The 22,733-nt window shown below is 41.7% G+C and overlaps 1 protein-coding gene across 1 annotated transcript in view; it reads left to right on the top strand.

Moving 5' to 3' along the window:
* def6a (DEF6 guanine nucleotide exchange factor a) overlaps positions 1 to 22,733 on the top strand; it is a 152,003-nt gene that overhangs the window by 64,662 nt on the left and 64,608 nt on the right. The window contains exon 3 of the mRNA XM_043716901.2: positions 4,333 to 4,518. Coding sequence (XP_043572836.1) covers positions 4,333 to 4,518 — 186 coding nt within the window. The remainder of the gene's footprint in view (positions 1 to 4,332; positions 4,519 to 22,733) is intronic.

The following is a 22,733-nucleotide window of genomic DNA, read 5'->3' as shown; positions in this document are numbered from 1 at the left end:
TTGGACATACACCCCTGTGTTTCCCTGTTCCTGCACATCCTTTCAAACTGCATCATTTAGTTTAAATTGCCTTCTACTGAATTACTTCACATTTCTCAGCTATTTCACCAATCTGTCCCTGTCCCCTTGAAGGCTATTACTATGCTCCTCACCGTGTATTACATTTCCAAATCTTGTTATTTACAAATTGTAAGAGTGTGCCAATTATATGCTGTAACTGTCTCCTTTGGCAGTTTTGTATCCTTGCAGCACTGCACTTTAAATTCTACAGGCGTCAACTTTAAGTATGTTAAATGTGCCTCTTTATCAAATGTTGTTTGAAAGCCCATAGACGCAACATCAACCACAATACTTCCTTCAGCCTGTTCCAATAATTCATCAAAGACCTTTGTTAAATTAGTCAAACATAATAGACTTTTAACCCATCATGGCTGGCTTTTCCAAGTACTAATGCATTTTGTCCCAAAAACCTCACTGGATTTCAATTTATTTTATTCATTCATACACATGATGGAGATGTCACTGGCCAGGCCAGAGGGCAATTAAGAGGCAACCACATTGCTGTGGGTTTGGGGGTCACCTGTAGGTCCAGATCACATGAGGATGGCAGTTGCCTTCTCTAATGGACATTATTGTACCAGATGGGTTTTTCTGACAATCGACAATGGATTCATGGTCATCATGAAACTCTTAATTCCAGATCAGATCTCTCTTATTGAATTCAAATTCCACCATCTGCCATTTGCGGGATTCGAATCCCAGGTCATGGGATTCCAAGTTAGCTATTCCAAGTTAGGAGGATTATGGCTGTAGCTCCATCAAATTTTGGATGTGTTGCAAATGGCTGAACAAGATTGACACTCTTTGCATGTTGAATCCACTTCATATTTGTCTTATCAGTCTATTCTTTAGAGATAGATGGTTTCTTCAAGGGATGGAATCAGGTACTTGGATATTGATGACATTTCTTAGCAATAAAATGCAAGCCTTTTTTCTCAATCCAACACTGAGATGAATGCCACACTATGATAGTTAAGTGTTACAACATGAGTAAGGGTCATATATATAGTTAAATGTTAAAGCCTAAAAATAATGTCCAAGTTGCATTCCTTATCTAGCTTTATGAAAATGACATCTCACTATTTGCCCCATTTATGAATGTTAGTGATGTTACTGTGTGTGTGTGTATATAAAATAAAGATGAACTAAATATATTACAGAAATTTGGCATCATTTCAATTATAAATACCCTTGTTAATATTTGATGGTAATTACTGCTAATCAACATCTCCCACTGCAGATTAACTGTTAAAAGTGTGAAATCTGATTCATTTAGGTACTAATGGTTGTTGGAGACTTTACAACTGTTCAATTTGTTTTTGTTTAATTTGACTTTCCTGTCTCCTCTTTTCCTCCTAATCTAATCCGTCGTTCTCATTTTTATACCTGAGTCGACATTAATTCTGTCATTGTAATGTATGTTTCCTTCTCTTAAACCTCTAACTACTTTTGAATCTTTCAGTTGATTGGTCAAAGAGTTACAGAATTACTTGGCCTGGTCACTGGAGTCCTAGGTGCCTTCTATCTCTTCATTTCTCCCATTGTGTCAACTCTCACTTTTGGGAAATAGCTGTATAACAAAATGTAAAGAGTTAAACCTTCAAGAACAGATCCAGCTATCAGCAGACATTATCAGATGTCATGCAAAATCAAGGTCAAAATGGAAAAGGCACACTTGTGTTGTACATGGGGTTTGGTTCTGAAAGGGTTAATGCTGAGGACTGTATTAAGTTCCACCCTATATGATGTCATTAAAATTTGGATGGGGCAAACAGTTCGAGATCTAGAAGGAGGTAAACCTACCATCCCAGTCTCCTCCAAGACATTGCTACTGAGGCTGTCAAGCCAACAGTTGGTGGTCCAGTAACATAGGCTACAGAACACGTCTCCTCCTAATTTGACTATAGCCGGTTCCAGTCTCCAGCTGTTTTACTCTGGTTAAGAGAAGGTTCACCATTTTCCAAATAGACCATGTATCATGTATCATTCTGTTGGATCAAGTAGATTTAGTTTGCACTGACTTGATCTGGCAAGATCCCAAGCCTAGTTAAGAGCTCTTGATTGTTCTCTACATAAACCTATTACAAGTAGATTTTCTGTGGCTTGTTTTAGAAATTGCGGTTGTGGAGATGTCTTTTTTTCTAACTTGTGAATTCATTCAAGGCTGCATTTAGCAACTCATAGCTGCTGTGGAGAGAGCAAATTTGTTTTGACCAGAATATATGGTCACTGCTGAATCTGTTTTAAAAGGTATTCTCTTAACACAGCTCTTCCCTGCCCTCTGAAATGGCTTAGGAAGCCCTTCAGTTCATGGGCAATTATGGATGGGCAACAAAATGCCCATCCGTAATGCACATCCCATGAAGAAATGAATTTTTAAAACAAGTTCTGGAGCCCCCATGCTACTGGCAGACATTTGCCAAAGTCTGACATTTGATGCTTCTTAATAAATCTTACCAAGTAAGCTAGTCGTCCAAAATAATATTTGAAATTTTGGCCCGAGTTTCTCTTTGTGAAGGTCAAAGAATGATTTGTGATCTCGCAAAACCTTACAAAATTCTTTCGGGGTAAACAGAACCAATGCTACCCTTAGTAGTGAGATCTGGAATCAGGGCTCACAGTCTCAGCGTACAAGGTAAACCATTTATGGCTGAGGTAAGGAATGTCTTCACTTGGACGGTTTTGAATCTTTGAAATTTTCTACTTGCAAGGGCTATGAAAGCTCAGTCATTATGTAAGAGCTAGACCGAAAGCAGTAGATTTGTAGTTGCTAATGATAGGAAGGGATATGGAGATAGCATGGGAATATGGCATTAAAGAATATAATCAGCCATAATGGGCAGAATAGCGGCTTTCTACACTGTAGGGATTATTTAATGCTTTACAAGAGTAGAGCATACTCAAGAGACTGAGTCAGCTACCCTTCCTCCTATATTCACTCTGGCAGTGTGCTGGCCCACATATGTTCAAATCCTACCTTGAAACAAGTTGGGAAGGTTAGATTTGGGGAGTTCCTGTCCTAGCCTTGAATGAACAGTGGATAACAATGAGGACTACATCTTGTGTTGTTTTGTGCCTTAACTGAGTAAAACTGCACAAGCTACTTTACAGTGGCATTTTTGACGTCAAGCCACATAGGAAGCTTTTAGTGAAGGCAGTTACAGCTTGGACAAGGAAGTAGGCTGGAAGGTGGTGCAAGGTGCGACCACCAAGCACCCAGGATTTGTAAATGGCCAGGACTGGAGTAATTGAGGTCAGATGAACGTATCGAGATGGGGAGGAGAGGGAATGGAGGGATTTGCAAACAAGGGTGATTTAGAGCCAGTATAAATTAGTGTGTGTGGAGGTGATGGGTGAATGAGACTTTGTGTATGTTAGAATGTGGGTATTAAAGTTTTAGATTGCCTCAAGTTTATGGAGATTGGAAATGCAACAGAGTAGCCAGATCTAAATATGACAGGCTTAGTCATACAATGTTATGTAGGTGAAAAAAGTGGTCAGAAGCTAATTTTAAGATTAAACAGTATAGTAAAGGCAGATGTTCAGGTCTTTTAGAAATAACTGTAGAAACTCTTTCCTTAAATGAAATGCATACAAATGGTCCATCAGAAATGTGTTCAGTTGGCACATTTTGGGTCAAAGCAGCCAGAAACGAGGCTGCAAAATGTGGATGAAAACTTAGTAACTTCAATCATCATTTTTTTGCACTTAATGTCCTGATTCAGTCAGGGTGTTTCAAACATGGAAATATGTAACTTGTTGAAATGGTAATTAAAATTCTAGAAAAATAATCCAGAAAAAAAACTTTGAGGGCATATTTTTCCACTGTCTGGATGTGGACAAAAGGACAAATAATTGGGTGAGTTGACCATAGAGGGGCTCTACTATTGAAGGTCACGATTAGCTGAGGATCTCATTTGTCAGATCTTAACAAGGAGATTGGGCTTCAATCTGCCAAGCTTTCTTGGTGGTGGGTGTGGCAAGTTAGTCTTCATTTGAGCATGCTCACTCCCAAATAAGGACTGTAGATCACAGAATTATTGTTTGTGTTGCTGAATGTATAAAATGTAATCTAATTCTGATGACTCAATTCTGGCAGGCTTAACCAAAGATTTTTAAAAATGATGGATTTTACTTTGTAGCTTACTGAAGAAGCAAAGGTAATGACTTTTCTGTTGTCATTATTATGTGATAGGAAGAGTTGGTTCAAAATATGTGCCTGGTTATAATGACTCAAATAGAACACCAACTCTGTCTGTCTGTCTGTCTTAGGTCGAAGAAGGTGCTTTTGTCAAAGAAACTTTTGATGAACTCTGCTGGACTTTAACTGCTAAGAAGAACTACAAACATGATAAAAATGGAAACTGCATTATTTCTGACCGTGATGCATTCAGATTATGGTGTCTCTTCAACTTCCTCTCAGAGGACAAATATCCACTCGTGATGGTTCCTGATGAGGTGAGAAATTTCTCAATTGTTTACAGTTGAATGGGTTTCAAGCAAACTTTCTTGGGTTGAATGAGTGGATCAGGCTATTGTCTTTTTGATTTTTGGGAAAATGGATATATGTTGTTTTGTCTGTTGTCATTTACTGTATACATCATTTGAGAGTGTATTTGGTAACCAGAGTGTGGAATGCAGCTTGTCAATGTTGAGGCTGAGTGAATGATGAATCTTACTCTCTTCTGGTGCTGGGCACATATGGTAAAATATTTGTCTAATGGAGCTTGATTTTACATTGTGTTTTTGCTGCTAATTTTGCTAATTAGTCTGAAAAACTAGCCTATTGACACAGATATGTTGGATACTGTGCAAGATGAACTGATTGTCATTTTTAGCATTAGACTCCAATTGAGGAGTAGGCCATTCAATAAGATCATGGCTCCTGATTACTACACATTCCTGTCCAATCACATTCACCCCTTTTCTTATGTTAGGTCACTTGCCATTTTAATAAAAAAGTAAAATCCTCAACCTTCCACTGTAGCTTCAAAATAAGTGGTGTTTACACTGGAATTTAATGAAAAACTCCAATGATTTAGTTGGAGCGTATCTCAACTCCATTTTAATAACAAGCCCATTTCTGGTTCACATATGTTCAGAATGTCCAACAGGACCATTAACTATCATTCCTGTTTGGGAGGAGTGCTGTATTAAGTTTTGAATGGATATGAATTGAGTATTAGGCATACTTTAGAATGATAACTTTAATGATATGTTGTGATTTTTCCCCCAAGTGTTTTTTTAAAAGGAGCTCTTGCTGTAGCTGACTGAGATATCACAAAAGTATATAGGAACCATTCAATTTAGGAGTAGGCCATTCCATAAGATCATGGCTGACTTGATTACTCCACATTGCTGTCCACCTGCAATCACATTGTGCAAGATAGGGGACTCTGCGACCCCCCATCAGGCACTCTGCTTCCCTTCCCAAGAACAAAGACACGGAGGAGTTCGTCCAAAACTATTTATTCAATTCTGCAGAACTGGGTGTTACCTCAATGGCTTCCCACGAGGCACACACACAGATTGTAATCCCCGCACGTTATATACATGTAGGAGTGGGCTGGGCCTTCTACTGTCTCAGCCAATGAGTGTTAAAGTTCCCCACTGTCCTCCTGATGTATGAGATTATTTGGTTATTCACCCAGCCAATCAGTGTTCGAGTTCCCCGCTTCTCCCTTATATGGATGATGACGTACAGCCGTGGTTGTGGGCGGTCCCTCAGCCACGAGGAAAGCTGTTTCCATTGTTCCATTCATGAAAATCTGGGGGAGTGTCTGCTCGTGCTTACTACAAGGTAGAGAAGACTAAAATGGTGGCTTTGTACTTACTATGTGCTTACTACAACAGTTAATGATTTAAAAATTACACCACCCCCTACAACATTCACCCCTTTATTATTAATAATCTATCTAATTCCTCATCAAAAATATTCAGAAGCTTTGCTTCAACCGTCTTCACCAACAAAGAGTTCCAAGAGTGAGGAAAAAATATTATGTTCATCTCTATCTTAAATGGACAACCCCTTGCTTTTAAACAGTGAATTCTTCCTGCCAAAATGGACAATTTCATATTTTCCCACATACTTCACTTGCCAGATCTTTTCCCACTCACATACGATTCTATAGCACATGGAAGCCTCCATATATCCTCTTTACAACTAACTTTTCGACATCAACAAATTTAGCAGCTATACCTTTGGCCCCATCATCCAAATCATTTTTATAAATTACGAAAGGGGTTGGCTCCAGCACTGAACTCTGTGGCATACCACTCCTTCTATCTTGTCTGTGGAAAATGACCCATTCATGTCTGTAGTTTCCTGTTGACCAGCCAGTTTTCTGTCCATGCCAGTATGTTACCCCCACACCATGAACTCCTTTTCCACAATAACCTTTTGAAGTGGTACCATATTCAATGCCTTTTGGAAATCCAAATGAAGTATTTCTTCTGTTTTCCCTTTATCCACAGCACATGGGGTTGCTCCCTTGAGTAATCTAATAAATTGATTAAACAATGTTTTCCTTCCACAAAATCATGTTTGCGTGTCCTGATTTCCTTGAATTTTTCCAAGTGTCTTGTGTAACATCTTTAATAATAGTTTCTAACATCTTCCCTATATCAGATGTTTATCTAACTGGCTAGTAGATTTCTACTTTGTTTCCTTCCCTTTTGAATAATGTTACATTTACTATTTTTCAACCTTGTTGAATCTCCCTTAGATCTAAGAAGTTTTGGAAAATAGAAACAGAGGCAGTGACAATCTCATTAGCCATGTCTTTCAGTACCCTAGGACGAAGACCATCAAGACCTGGGCGCTTGTCAGCCCACAGCCCCAACATTTGCCCTGAACCATTTCCCTGGTGATTATAATTTTGTAACATTCCTTTCTTCCTTCCATTTCCTGATTTTTCTGGAATGTTCCTAGTACTCCCTACAGTGAAGACCAATGCAAAATATCTGTTTTTCTACTGTTTCCTTACTGTATATTAAATCCTCAGATTATTTTTGATAGGATCAAAGCTCACTTTGTTAACTCTTTATTGAAAATCTGTAGAAACTCTTGCAAACTCTCTTTTATATTTCTAACTAGCTTTCACTTATACTCTTATTTTCCTACCTTATTAACCTTTTCATTGGTCAGAACATAAAAACAGTAAACAATCTTCAGACCTGCCACTCATCTTTGTGCGATTATATACTTGAAATTTGATACTTTCTTTAGCAATTTTAATTGCAGAAGGTGAGTTCTCCTGTTAGATTTTTCTTTTTATTAAAATGTATTTATTTGGTCTACTCTGAGATATTCCTCAGAATGGCTGCCACTGTATTTCTATTGCTACCCAATAAACTAATTTACCAGTTCACTTTAGCTAGCTTTGCTTTCATACTCTCGTGTTACCCTTATTTCAGTTTAAAATACTGGCTTTGGGTCCACTGTTGGTTCTTTCAAGCTGAATTTAAAAATTCAATTGTACTATGCTATCTGTTCCTTAGCAATCCTATCTTGTTGCATAATACTAGGCCCTGAATAAACTTCACTCTGGCTCCACGGTATGCTGTTCTATAAAGGTCTCCAAAAAGATTTGATGAACTCTTGCTTTCTTTGACCATTTGCCATTTCTGGTCTATATGTAGATGAAAATCCCCCATGATTATCACTGCACTTTTCTGCCTTGCTGCTATTATTTCTTCCTTCATACTCTATTCTACCATGTGATTACTACATGTGATACCATGTCAAGGGGCCTGTACATCTCTTCCACAAGTGATTCCTTCTTATCTCCACCCAAACTGCTTGTACATCCTAATATCCTGAACTTGGGTCATCACTCTCTCCTGTGCTAATGCCAGCTTTGGAACTGCTTTTTCTTAGTTTCTGTCCTTCCTGAATATCAAGGATCTGTCATTCCACTATCATGTCTCTCTGGCTATCAGATTGTTCGTATTTATTTCAGTTTTTGCACTTAGTTCATCTAGAGTCATAGAGTCCTAGAGATGTAAAGCATGGAAGCAGACCCTTCGGTCCAACCTGTCCATGCCGACCAGATATCCCAACCCAATCTAGTCCCACCTATCAGCACCCGGCCCATATCCCTCCAAACCTTCCTATTCATATACCCATCCAAATGCCTCTTAAATATTGCAATTGTACCAGCCTCCACCACACCCTCTGGCAGCTCATTCCATACACTTACCACTCTCTGCGTGAAAAGGTTGCCCCGTAGGTCTCTTTTATATCTTTCCCCTCTCACCCTAAACCTATGCTCTCTAGTTATGGACTCCCCGATCCCAGGGAAAAGACTTTGCCTATTTATCCTATCCATGCCCCTCATAATTTTGTAAACCTCTATAAGGTCACCCCTCAGCCTCCGACGCTCCAGAGAAAACAGTCCCAGCCTGTTCAGCCTCTCCCTGTAGCTCAGATCCTCCAACCCTGGCAACATCCTTGGAAATCTTTTCTGAACCCTTTCAAGTTTCATTACATCTTTCCGATAGGAAGGCGACCAGAATTGCACGCAGTATTCCAACAGTGGCCTAACCAATGTCCTGTACAGCCGCAACATGACCTCCCAATTCCTGTACTCAATACTCTGACCAATAAAGGAAAGCATACCAAACACCTTCTTCACTATCCTATCTACCTGTGACTCCACTTTCAAGGAGCAATGAACCTGCACTCCAAGGTCTCTTTGTTCAGCAACACTCCCTAGGACCTTACCATTAAGTGTATAAGTCTTGCTAAGATTTGCTTTCCCAAAATGCAGCACCTCGCATTTATCTGAATTAAACTCCATCTGCCACTTCTCAGCCCATTGGCCCATCTGGTCCAGATCCTGTTGTAATTTGAGGTAATTCTCTTGGTTGTCCACTACACCTCCAATTTTGGTGTTATCTGCAAACTTACTAACTGTACCTCTTATGCTCGCATCCAAATCATTTATGTAAATGACAAAAAGTGGAGGGCCCAGCACCGATCCTTGTGGCACTCCACTGGTCACAGGCCTCCAGTCTGAAAAACAACCCTCCACCACCACCCTCTGTCTTCTACCTTTGAGCCAGTTCTGTATCCAAATGGCTAGTTCTCCCTGTATTCCGTGAGATCTAACCTTTCTAAGCAGTCTCCCATGGGGAACCTTGTCAAACGCCTTACTGAAGTCCATATAGATCACATCTACTTCTCTGCCCTCATCAATCTTCTTTGTTACATCATCAAAAAACTCAATCAAGTTTGTGAGACATGATTTCCCACGCACAAAGCCATGTTGACTATCCCGAATCAGTCCTTGCCTTTCCAAATACATGTACATCCTGTCCCTCAGGATTCCCTCCAACAACTTGCTCACCACCGAGGTCAGGCTCACTAGTCTATAGTTCCATGGCTTGTCCTTACCACCCTCCTTAAACAGTGGCACCACGTTTGCCAACCTCCAGTCTTCCGGCACCTCATCTGTGACTATCGATGATACAAATATCTCAGCAAGAGGCCCAGCAATCACTTCTCTAGCTTCCCACAGAGTTCTTGGGTACACCTGATCAGGTCCTAGGGATTTATCCACCTTTAACCGTTTCAAGACATCCAACACTTCCTCCTCTGTAATCTGGACATTTTGCAAGATGTCACCATCTATTTCCCTACAGTCTGTATCTTCCATAACCTTTTCCACAGTAAATACTGATGCAAAATATTCATTTAGTATCTCCCCCATTTTCTGTGGCTCCACACAAAAGCCGCCTTGCTGATCTTTGAGGGGCCCTATTCTCTCCCTAGTTACCCTTATGTCCTTAATATATTTGTAAAACCCCTTTGGATTCTCCTTAATTCTATTTGCCAAAGCTATCTCATGTCCCCGTTTTTCCCTCCTGATTTCCCTCTTAAGTATACTCCTACTTTCTTTATACTCTTCTAAGGATTCACTCGATCTATCCTGTCTGTACCTGACATATGCTTCCTTCTTTTTCTTAACCAAACCCTCAATTTCTTTATTCATCCAGCATTCTCTATAGTTACCAGCCTTCCCTTTCACCCTGACAGGAATATACTTTCTCTGGATTCTTGTTATCTCATTTCTGAAGGCTTCCCATTTTCGAGCCGTCCCTTTACCTGCAAACATCTGCTTCCAATCAGCTTTTGAAAGTTCTTGCTTAATACCGTCAAAATTGGCCTTTCTCCAATTTAGAACTTCAACTTTTAGATCTGGCTTATCCTTTTCCATTACTATTTTAAAACGAATAGAATTATGGTCACTGGCCCCAAAGTGCTCCCCCACTGACACCTCAGTCACCTGCCCTGCCTTATTTCCCAAGAGTAGGTCAAGTTTTGCACCTTCTCTAGTAGGTACATCCACATATTGAATCAGAAAATTGTCTTGTACACACTTAAGAAATTCCTCTCCATCTAAACCTTTAACAATATGGCAGTCCCAGTTGATGTTTGGAAAGTTAAATCCCCTACCATAACTACCTTATTATTCTTAAAGCTAGCTGAGATCTCCTTACAAGTTTGTTTCTCAATTTCCCTCTGACTATTGGGGGGTCTATAATACAATCACAATAAGGTGATCATCCCTTTCTTATTTCTCAGTTCCACCCAAATAACTTCCCTGGATGTATTTCTGGGAATATCCTCCCTTAGCACAGCTGTAACGCTATCCCTTATCAAAAATGCCACTCCCCCTCCTCTTTTGCCTCCCTTCTATTCTTCCTGTAGCATTTGTATCCTGGAACATTAAGCTGCCAGTCCTGCCCATCTCTGAGCCATGTTTCCGTAATTGCTATGATATCCCAGTCCCATGTTCCTAATCATGCCCTGAGTTCATCTGCCTTCCCTGTTAGGCCCCTTGCATTGAAATAAATGCAGTTTAATTTATTAGTCCTACCTTGTCCCTGCCTGCCCTGACTGTTTGACTCACTTCTGTTCTCAGCTGTACCCGTCTCAGATCGATCTCTTTCCTCACTATCTCCCTGAGTCCCAACAACCCCCCCCTCCCCCAACCTCCCTCCCCACCTTACTAGTTTAAATCCTCCAAAGCAGTTCTAGCAAATTTCCCTGCCAGTATATTAGTCCCCTTCCAATTTAGGTGCAATCCGTCCTTCTATTTAGTTTTGAATGAGAAGTACTTGCAGAAACAATATTAAGTTTATCCTTTTATTATTTTTGCAATCTCTATCCTTATCTGATCACTTATTCTTAGATTTGTACTCCTTATTCTTTCCTGTCAAAATCTGTTCACCATTTCAATATCTTTCTTTCACCTTGTCTCTAATATTTAATATACACCTCTTCCTAACTTGATCTTCTATCCCTACCACATAGTTTAAAACCCCCTCTACTTTCCCAGTTACAGGGAAACCGCGATTATCCGAACTTGATGGGCGGGCACTATTTCATTCGGATAATCGATTATTCGGTTAATCGATGAAATGCCTTTCCTCTGGGGCTCGGAGTTTTTAAAGTTGACTCCCCGTTCAGGAGACTGCAGCAGCACACAGCGTGCGACACTGCCCCCAACTCCATACAACACCGCTCCCCAGGCCCAACACCATGCACCCACCCCACAACCCTGTGCACCACCACCCTCTCCGCCCCAAACACCGTGCAATACTGCCCTCCTGCCCCTGCCCCGCCCATGACCCCAACCCCGTACACCCCCGCCCCCTCTCCGGGGCAGCTGGACTGGACACCAACAAGGCAGCTGCAGTTGCCTTTGTGGGGTAAGTCTCCAAATCGCACGCGCACACACACAGCCACAGCCCCTCACACAACTTATTACTGCAACGTTTTGACAGGTTTCACCTTTGCCCTGTACAGGACAATGTTGGATAGATTATCTGGGGAAGTGGGGTTTAGGATACACCCCCTCTGTAGAACTCCAGGGAAAGTGTGGGGAGAGAGAGGGAGGGCGGTCAGTCATTTGGAGATGGTGCCTGTTTAATCACTGTAAACAAAAGATACAATCACTGTTGGAAACACGTCTTTGATGTAATGTTTCCATCAGGACCTGGAGATCTCCTTCGGAAAATCCGATTTTCAGATAATTGGTATTCGGATAATTGAGGTTCCTCTGTGTATGGCTCATTGATCACAGCATGGTTCAGGTGCCACCAATCTCAACATTCCCTGGTGTACCCATTTTCTACTGTAACAGTCTTTGAGCCATAAATTCATTTCTCATTTTATTTACCATCTGCAGGCTTACACATGGCCTAGATAATAATCTGGAGATGATCACTTTTGAGATCTGCTTCTTAATTGAGTGTCTAGATACTTAGATTAACAATGTAGGACCTCTTTCCTTGTCCCTTTCATATCATTGTTCACTTAAAGGCCACAATGACTGGATCCTCCTCATCCCATTGTAAGTCCCTTTCTCAATTCTAGCACCAGGCACATGAGACAACTTTCTGGATTCTCCCCCTCTTCACTGCACAAGACAGTGTCAATACACCTCACTATATGGTTTTTAACTGCCACCGCGTTCCCTTTGTGCTTGAATGGGTTCCTGTACCTTGGTGTTAAGATCAGTTATACTCGTCTACCCTGCAGCCCCAACGCTCATCCAAAGAAGCTGAAAGAGCCTCAAACCTGTTGGACGGTTGCCAAAGCCTGTGACTTCTGCATTCCTGCCCCCTACCTGCTTCAACTGCAGCCACGTTCCCCTGTGCCTGACCATGGATCAAATCAGAAAATCCTATCCTTATGGGTGTTGTACAAAATTTCCAGGCAGCATTCCCTCTTCCCAACTGCAGCTCAGTCTCCAGCTTAATAACTCTGAGTCAACGCTCCTCAAAGTTGCAAGCACTTATTGCAGACATGTTTGTCCTGGATCACACTGGGATCGAGGAATTCCACAAGTTACAGCCATGATGCATCAGCTGTCCTGCCACCCTTTAACGACCTACTTGACTGTTTCATTAAATTATTATTTATTCTCCTATCTTTCTGTATTTTATTAAGCCTGTCACGCTTCATACTCTATTTTAAACCTTAGGAATAGAGTAGACCTTAACTACTCAACAGACTCCACCGAGCAACTAGTTTCTCTCGCCCCACCCCCCCCCCCACCCCCCCCCCCCCCCCCCCCCCCCCCCCCCCCCAAATAATAATAGAGGAAAGATCAGTTCCTAGAGGGTGAAAAAACTCGGAAAAGGAAACGAGCACCACCTCCTCCTCTACTTTATTCATCCAACTCTCACTACTTCTTCCAAAATTGTGAAGTATGACTTAACAAATGAGATTAAGATTTTAATACACATTCATTATTTGGGCAATGTCTGACAAAACTAGTAGCATTACTGAGTGTGCTTCAAACTATATATACATGTTTAATTACTCCTGATAGCACATGTCTGCAGGTTAAAATCTTGTATTGAAAAAACCATGAAAAGTGCTTGAAATTTGAGGTAAACTGAAACAATCCTGTCAGAAAGTTGTAATTACTTTATGCCCTGGCTGGAGGAATATGTATTTGCAACACTGGCAGCAGCCTCAATATACTTTGGCAAAAGCAAACATGCAGTCCATCAAACCAGACATACAGGAAAACAGTGCCAGACCTTTGATGGAATGAAAACCAAAGGAATATAGTGACTGGCAGCAGCCTAGGAGATTGGTTACAGCATAAGTGACAGGAACCTATGTTAAGTTTGAACTCAGAATCCCTACAGTGTGGAAGCAGGCCATTTGGCCTGTTGAGTCTGTATTGACCTTCCGAAGAGCATCCCACCCAGACCCACCTGTCCACCTTATTCCTGTAACCCTGTATTTCCAATGGGAAATCCACCTAGCCTGCATATCCCTGGACACCATGGGGAATGTAAGGTAGCCAAACCAATTAACCAACACATCTTTGCACTGAGAGGAAACTGGAGGAAACTCACCGAGACATGGAGAGAATGTGCAAACTCCACATAGACAATCGCCCAAGGGTGGAGTCGAATATTGATCCCTGGTGCTGTGAGGCAAAGGTGCTAGCCACTGTGCTGCCTCTAAGTTAAGGTAAGGTAAAGTTGTCATCTTCTTAGAGAGCCATATGACTAATTAGAGAACTGTTTGTTGGTGCATTTAATCTGAGGGTTATTGTGGCTAGGGGCGTGTTTGAGAAGGAGAGATCTTCGTGGTAGCCTGAGTGAGTGCAGAAATTGAACCTGCAGTGTAGGCATCTTGCAAATCAACTGAGCTAATCGACCCCCCATTCTCACTCATGTCGCGAGGCCCACCAATCAGGTGGAGAGAGCAGCAACAGCTTTTGGATCGATAAAGATCAGTCAGACCAAAACTAAAAGAGAGCCTTGCAAGATGGATTTTTAAAGCAGACACACTGAGCGAGGATGGAATAATTGTCAAAGCCACCAGCTGAGATAGAGAGGATGAGAAGAAAGGAGGTGGGGGAATGTTTGTTCACAGTCACATAGATTTCATTGTGATTCCGATCAGTGCTATGGACAGGCAGCAACTGGATTGGAGGGCTGGAAGTATTGGTAGAAGATGTACGGAGAGAGAGACAGAAAGAAGAGAAAAGGTTTCTCTTCCATGTTGAGATCTTGTTCTGCAAAATATGTTTTGGCTCTGTGCTTCCATAATACCCACGTGTTACTGATGGTGTAAATAAACTATCAGCACCACACCTCGCTGTTCATCAGGGCAGCAAACCAACAAACTGTCATCCTGTTCCTGGTGCAGTGCAGCTAACATCAGGAACCAAGCAGCTGTATGTTTAACCAGCATCCCCTCATTCAGTGATACTGCAGGTCAACTCCTAATAGACAGCTTCAACACAAATCTTAACTACAACAAAAGCCAACCATTCCCAGGGGATGGATTCCCGGCGAATGTTGCAATCAATGATTTCCATAAATAGCAAACTTATGTGATGCACCCCCATCTGCACTGCTACTCCACAAAGCAATTTTTTTCTTTAAAACCATGATAAGTGAGCATTAGATTTGTAGTGGGTGAAAAGTAATGCAGTAAATATTGCATGGGTAAGAAAATTCACAAAAGGTGGGTACATGAATGGCAGGACTTTGCTGCACTTTGAACTTGAGTATTTGTGTATCGTTTTTGTCGGATCAAATATGATCCCAAGGATTGCCACGTTATAAATGCACTATCAATTCAGCAAGACTGATGTTGTTGGAATGCACCAGGAATCCTGTCGGCGTTTTTCTTAAATGTTCTTTCCCATGAAACTGGGTTGATGAGTGAACAGAAGGCCTAAAGTGATTTTGATTGGCCAGTCCTATTAAAGATTGACAGATCTCTTCATATTTTCTAACAGTGTCAACCTTATATCATTTGGGAGCCAATTGACCTCAACCTTTTGCCAAGGGTTGAGGGATCCCAAAAGGGCAAGTCACTTGTGCACGGTGTCCATTGTTCCCTATATAGCACATTCCTGATTGCTGCACAAGTTAGAGGGAATGTTAATCCACCTGATGCTAGTTAGAGCTACACTGCAGGATCCTGATTTTATTATTCCTAGGTTTTGTTCCTGTGCATGTTTTGTTACAAAGATTTATCTTTCCACGGACCCTTCAACGATAATGCACTAAGCTTTGTACAGCTGATATGGCTGATTCCTGCCATCTTACTGCATTGTTCTACCCCTTGTACATTAACTAAAGACCATTGTCTAATCTCTTTGGTTACAGCTAAATGTGACCTGAGGTTTGATTATATTTCTTGAAGCTCAGCCACCTGACCGACATTACTCAGTTTCTCTCTCCACAGATCTGAGTCCTCCTGAATATTTCCACCATTGTTTGTTTGTATTTCCGCTTTCCGCTTTCCAGCATCTGCAGTTTTCTGTTTTCAACATAGCACACACTCAGCTCGGTTCGTGTGAATGCTAATGATGTCATTTGGGTTGTACTTATATGTCAATTAATATTGCTTCCCAGCAACCAACCAGATGGCTCAACAGCATAATCTGAAAAATGGTGCTTTAAACCGTACAGCTCTGCAACAAATACCAGGTTAAGTGCATTGCCTTTAGTTGTGGTTAGAGACAATGTGATGCAGAAACCACAGCGCCGTTAATGTTGAAGACAAGAATAGAATCACTGAGCCATTGCGCACAGGATGAGGGCAGGAAGAAAGTCAAGTTGTAATCATGAACATATGTGGAACTTCTCACAATATCTTTGCCTGGCCTGCTTTCATTGGGCAATGGGATAATTAAGTCCATTGAACCTTATGGGTTTATGGATGTGGTACATTTTCAGATAAGTTTGTCCTCATTTTGCATTCACTGGTACAATTAGCAATACTGCAACATGAATTAGTCCAGTTTCAACTCTCTTTCCCAATGTACAGTAGCATCCACAGAAATAGCAGGTTGTCATGGCACTGACAGCAGTCTTAGCACCTACATCTCTTTCTTTGGATAGTAATTTGTATTCCACAGTTTTTTAAAATTTTGGAAGTCTTCCTGTTAACCAATCTGGAATTTGCTGAAATAAACATAGTTGTTTGTGGGAGAATCCAGCTTAGTTGGAAAAGAAGGTTGCTAATCTGCTCGGATTGTTCTGAAGAAGTTGCAAGGTAAGAGTTGACTTCATTCCTGTCAGTAAGTTCTTATTAAAGGCTGTGGATTTGTGCAGTCCAGCAACCAGTACCTGTCACAGCGATCATGTTATGGATTATTGCTTTTCTTTTTCTTTGTTTTCATAAATGACCTGAAAATAGGTGCCGATGGTGAGGTTTGCCATTGACATTACAAATATTATTGCGAGCGTTAGGATTGTAGAGGAAAACTATGTTCTACAAACAGATTTCGGTGCACTGGGGAATGAACTAACCTCTAGAAAATTGTATTCAATCCAAATAAGTTCCATTTTAAGCTTAAGGGCAGAGGCAACAGTAAATATATTTAATACTTGGAGCAGGATTGTGAAAGTTAACAATTCTTTAAAAGGTTCATGACCAGTTCCAAGAAGCCAAGATATAAAGGCGATTAGGCTCATTCAATAGGCCTATTTAATGCAAAGGATATCATTTCATGATTGTCCAAGACCCAGGATAAACTACACTCTGAATACTGTGTCTGTCTGGTTTTGGTTCTCTGATGTGATGGGTATTGAAATCAATCCAGAGGAGATCTACAAGAATGATGTGCAGTTTCAGAAACATAGCTTCACAGAGCTACAAAACTCACTCTTTCACCCTGAACTCTGACCCCATGAGTGTACATCAAGTCACCCTTTCCAGGATTGTTAATGACCCAATCTCTGCAGATCCTCCCTCCAGAATCTCACTACTTTCAATCGCCCTCATTAAGTATACAAAATGCCCCTGGTGAGATTTAGTATCCAAGCCTGTTTCCATCCGACAGGACTGAGTTCTTCCTGTCACAAATCTATTTCTTTTTCTCCCTATCCCGTTTCTATCCACCTAACTGAACAGTTCCCAATTCTGAGCCTATACGTTTGTTGTTCTTCACAGCTATCCAATCTCTCTACTCCCCATCCCTCTCTCTGACAGTCTGAGGACTCTCTACCTTCTTCAAACAGAAGACCGACCCATGTCCACATCTGCCAAGTTTGTTGTCACTTTGAAACTCTTGTCCTTTAATTCTCCTCATTCCCTCCAAATAAAAGATGTCCCAGAAGGTGCTCCCATTGGTCCTAGGTATGTCTGCCTCATTGCAGTCCCTGCCTGGATCCACTCTATCTTGGTTTTGTCTAGTACATCGATCACTGTATCATTGCGGTTCTCTCCCTGAAGTGGGAAATTTAATCAACTTTGCTTCCAATTTCTACATTAGAGTCCATCACCGACACTCCCTTTCCTCACCTTCTCTGCCTCTGGGGATAGTCTGTCAGCAATATGCATGTTGTGCCCACTCGCTCCCACCGCTACCTTGACTATAGTTGCTCACACCCTGCTTCCTACACTGACTCCATTGCATTCTCCCAGTTTCTCCATCTCCACTGCTCTAGTTTGAATGATAGAAGATGGTGACAGTGGCAAGGTTGGAAGTGTTTGGGCTCTGTGCCCTATACCCCACTCACCTGGCAGGCCGCATTCTTTGGTCATTATTTTTGTTTTGTTTCTTCAGTTCTCTTTTGTATCAAAGTTCACCTTTTCTTCTTTTCTGCAGCTGTGATAGAGGAAGGCAGTTGCAAGGGCCAATGTGGTGGCTCTGGATACCCGCACCTTTTGGCCACAGTGGCTGTGGCTTTATCGCAGGCTTCATTGTCACTGGGTCTGGTCCATTCCTCCTGGCAGTGGCTATAGCAGTAGGGCATGGTGGTTCTGGTTTGTTCCTCATGGCTGTGACAGCAGTGTGGCAGCTTCAGGCGACGGCTTCAGCATTGGCACCTGGGTGGGTCCAGTCTGTCTCTCTTTGCTGTGGCGGTGATGCAGTGGCACTGTGTGGGTTGGTCTGGAAACTCTTGCTTTCGTGGCAGCATCCCGTAGCCACTCTAGAAACCTAGCAGTTGTGGAGGGAACAAAAGATGACCTTTTGTCCATTACTTTGTCCCAATTATTTCTTTTTATAATTTCTGTGATTAAAATGGCACCGAATTCCAGCAACACCTTACTGTATTTTCACAAATACAAGTGACAATAAATTGCTATTCGATTATATTCCAGTTCAGCATTTCTGATGTGACTTTCTTTTCTTCAATCAAGGGTTACCCTTCTCAGTAGTTGACACAGCTCCAGACCATGTCTGTTACAATCTCTCCTACAACCATGATAGAGAACCCCTTGTCCTCGCCTTGCAACCTGCCCACACTCCATGGAAACAGAGCATCCTCATCCATTTCCATTACGTCCTGTATGATGCCATCAAACCCATCCATCCTTCCCTTCCCTCGCCAAATTTCAAACTAACAGTTGCCTCCTTCACATTCTGGACCATCTCTCAATTGCTCTAAACACTTGGTGAAAGGTTTTGTTGTGGGTAGTCCATTACATTCCAGAAATTCATTCTCAAGTTTTAGAATGAAATGCACAATATGTATTGAATCTTGTTTGTAGTTAGAATACTATTATAGTGCATTTTTCACATGTAAATTTCTAAGTTAAAGACACTTGGACTGATAAAAGGGAAGGAAATCTACTTTTGGTTCAGGTGAGTTTCCTTTTGGAAGAGGAGAAAGTGAGGTCTGCAGATGCTGGAGATCAAAGTTGAAACTTTATTGCTGGAACAGCACAGCAGGTCAGGCAGCATCCAGGGAACAGGAGATTCGACGTTTCGGGCACAGGCCCTTCTTCAGGAATGAGTAGAGAGTGTTCAGCAGGAGAAGATAAATAGGTGATACCTATCACATTTCCAACGCCCCTCCTCCAAGTCCCTCCTCCCTACCTTTTATCTTCTCCTGCTGAACACTCTCTGCTCATTCCTGAAGAAGGGCCTGTGCCTGAAACGTCGAATCTCCTGTTCCCTGGATGCTGCCTGACCTGCTGTGCTGTTCCAGCAATAAAGTTTCCTTTTGGAAGAGACTAAGTCACAAATTTCTTAAAGCTTTTTGTGCAGTGTCTCACCTTTATTTGGACCATACAAGGCAAGATTTGCTAAACACTCCACCTGGAACTGTGTGCTTTTTTTTCTGGTTATATTAAATAAAAGTTCATTCTTTCTATGTTTATTTTGCATCTTTCACCCTCACAGGACATTCCAATATGCTTTACACTCAATGGCTTGCTTTGTGTAGTCTTGTACATACTTTTGAACGTATTATCTTTCAGTTGTCACTTTTGCCACATCATTGAACAAATTTGAAGAATGTGGGACAAAATATGAAATAAAGATTAATATATTGACTTGTTGACAGCAAATTGGGAAGGATTACAGCTGCCAATGTGGACGAAGACACTGAGCATGTTGGATTTTGTATGCATCAGTGAGAATTTGATTCACTTAGATTTTAACTACTGTTCCCTGAAGGCAAAGGATAGGAACTTACTTTTGTTGAAGTGTAGAACAAAGCATGCTGCTTGTTTTCAGCTGTAGTGCCCACAGATAACCTTCTCTTTATATTTTTTTGGAATTTGTTGATGTAAGCATGCAAAAAGCTGTTTGTATCTCGTTAAACAGTAAGGCTAGCTTAGCTTGGCTGTTTTGTGCTATATGTTCATATGTGATTTATTACCTATAATTTATCATGTGTGAGCATCAGGACTGAATAGCAGCAATGTGACTCTGTATATGTATGTGTTCTGTGTGTAATGAAAGCTTGATAGCTCTACAATGTTCTTTGGCAACTTGGCACATAAGATTGTGATCTCCCATCATCTTGCTGAAGGGTTACAGTCTTGTACCCAGTTAAACTTCACACAACACCAGGCTATAGTCCAAAAGGCTTTTTTTTTGGAAGCACTAGCTGGACTATAACCTAGTGTTGTGTGATTTTAACTCAGTCCACCCTAGTCCAATACCAGTTCCTCCACATCAAGTCTTGTACCAGGCTATGGCTTTCTGGCATTTCTCTTGTTGATAAGGGAAACCAGGTTTTTAAAAAAAGGTTTAGCAAATGCTTATATTCATAGAGATATCTGTCAGACCGATACATTTCACAACAGAGTCTGAGCTGTTTTTCTGTTCCTGTCCATCGGCAGTATCCTTAAGCCACGCTCAGGACATTAAGCAGGAAACAGAGAGGGACAAAATAGTTGGCAGCTAAATGTCAGTTTGAAGGAAGGATCACCACACCCAGAACGTTAACTCCAATTTCTCGTTCACAGATGCTGCCAGACCTGATCTTTTCCAGCAACTTCTGTGTTTGTTTGTGGCAGAATAGTTGGGATGGAAGTAGGAGTATGCTGGTATCATGGTCAAAGGGGATAGTTTTGAAATCCAGAGGGGAGGTGATAGGGTAGAGGGACTGAATGAGGGTTTCAACATTGTGATTAAAGTGAAGGCGGCGCACTTGCTCTTCTCTGTGCAGCCTGTGCTCATCTGTTTTTAGATTAGATTCCCTACAGTATGGAAACAGGCCCTTCGGCCCAACAAGTTCACACCAACCCCCGCCCCCCTGAAGAGTGACCCACCCCTCATATTTACCCCTCCTAGTAGTTCAGGCACCTGCCTTAATACAGATGCTATCTCTGGTTCTAATATTGGGTTTCTTGAAGGTAAAAATTGATTCTCTTCTGATTTAAACAATTCAACTAGTTTGAAATGACCTTGGATCAATTGCTGGGACTCCTTAGATTGAAATAACTGTCAAGTCAAATTGTAAAGGCACCGTCAATCATATTGACAACTCAGCCAGTTCGAAACCTTGTTTCTATTGACCGATGTGATGTAGTTACTCTCAGGTCTGTAACCTCATTGATGAGTGAACACAACCCTGGGACGACTTTTAAATAGTTGAGGCTAAAACTGTCTATTTTGATAATTGTTGGCTTTAAACCCTTGAACAAACACCACCACCACTTTCTCCCTCAGTTGTTGCAACCAGATTTAAGGAGGAAGCCAAAGTCAAATTTAGGTTCTGATGCATTGCTTCAGTCACTGACATAATGTAAACCTTAACCGTGGACAAAAACACGGTTTCATTACCAGTGCAACAACAGTAACATGCATTTAAAAAGCACCTTCTAACATAATAAAAAATTTCCAGACTGCATAAGAACTTTATAAGGCAAAACTTGACATAGCGTCACCTACGGCAATTTAAACAAAAAGTAAATGTTTGAGCGTTGCTGACGGGGTCAGAATTCGTTGCCCTTCTTTAATTACCATAGAATCCCTACAGTGTGGAAACAGGCCATTAGGCTCAATGGGTCCACACCAACCCTCCGAGGAGTATCCCACCCACACCCATTCCTCTACCCTACAACCTTACATTTCCCATGACTAATGCAGCGAACCTACACATCCCTGAACACTATGGGCAATTTAGCATGGCCAATTCACCTAACCGGCACATCTTTTGATTGTGGGAGGAAATGCACGCAGATGTGGGGAGAATGCGCAAATGCCGCACAGACAGTCGCCCGCGGCTGGAATTGAACCTGGGTCCCTGGAGCTGTGAGGCAGCAATGCTAACCACTGAGCCACTGTGCTACCCCAATTGCACTTTGATAAGGTGCTGGACAGCTGCCTCCTTGAACTGGGTGGCATGGTAGGTCAGTGGTTAGCACTGCTGCCTCTCCGCACTAGGGACCTGGGTTCGATTCCAATCTCGGATGACTGTCTGTGTGGAGTTTGTACTTTCTCCCCACGTCTGCATGGGTTTGCTCTGGTTTCTTTCCACAATCCAAAGATGTGCAGGTCAGGTGAATTGGCCATAGTGGTCAGGGTTGTGTAGGTTAGGTCGGGGGGAATGTATAGGGAGGGGAATGGGTTACTCTTCGGAGGGTCAGTGTGGACTTGTTGGACTAAATGGCCTGTTTGCACACTATGGAAATTCTATGAAGCCTCTGCAGTCCTTGTGATGTAGGTAGACCACAGTGCTGTTAGGAAGGGGAATCCAGGGTGTTGACTCAATTACAGTAAATAAACAGATATATTTCCAAATCAGGATGATGGGTGACTTGTTGGGGAATTTGAAGATGTTCCATGCATCTGCTGTCCTTGTCCTTCTAGTCAGTAGGTATCATGGATTTGGAAAGTGCTGAGGAAGGAAGATAGGCCCGAATGAAAGACTGATGATCAAAAGCGTGACTAAAGAGAGAGGTTTTGAGGACATTCTTAAAAGAAGGAAAAAGG

The sequence above is a fragment of the Chiloscyllium plagiosum genome, unplaced genomic scaffold (genome assembly GCF_037043375.1).
Source record: "Chiloscyllium plagiosum isolate Xiang-an unplaced genomic scaffold, Cpla_swu_hap1 HiC_scaffold_26, whole genome shotgun sequence".
NCBI lineage: Eukaryota > Metazoa > Chordata > Chondrichthyes > Orectolobiformes > Hemiscylliidae > Chiloscyllium > Chiloscyllium plagiosum.
Note: the sequence above shows the minus strand (reverse complement) of the source record. Positions and strands in the feature narration are given on the sequence as shown.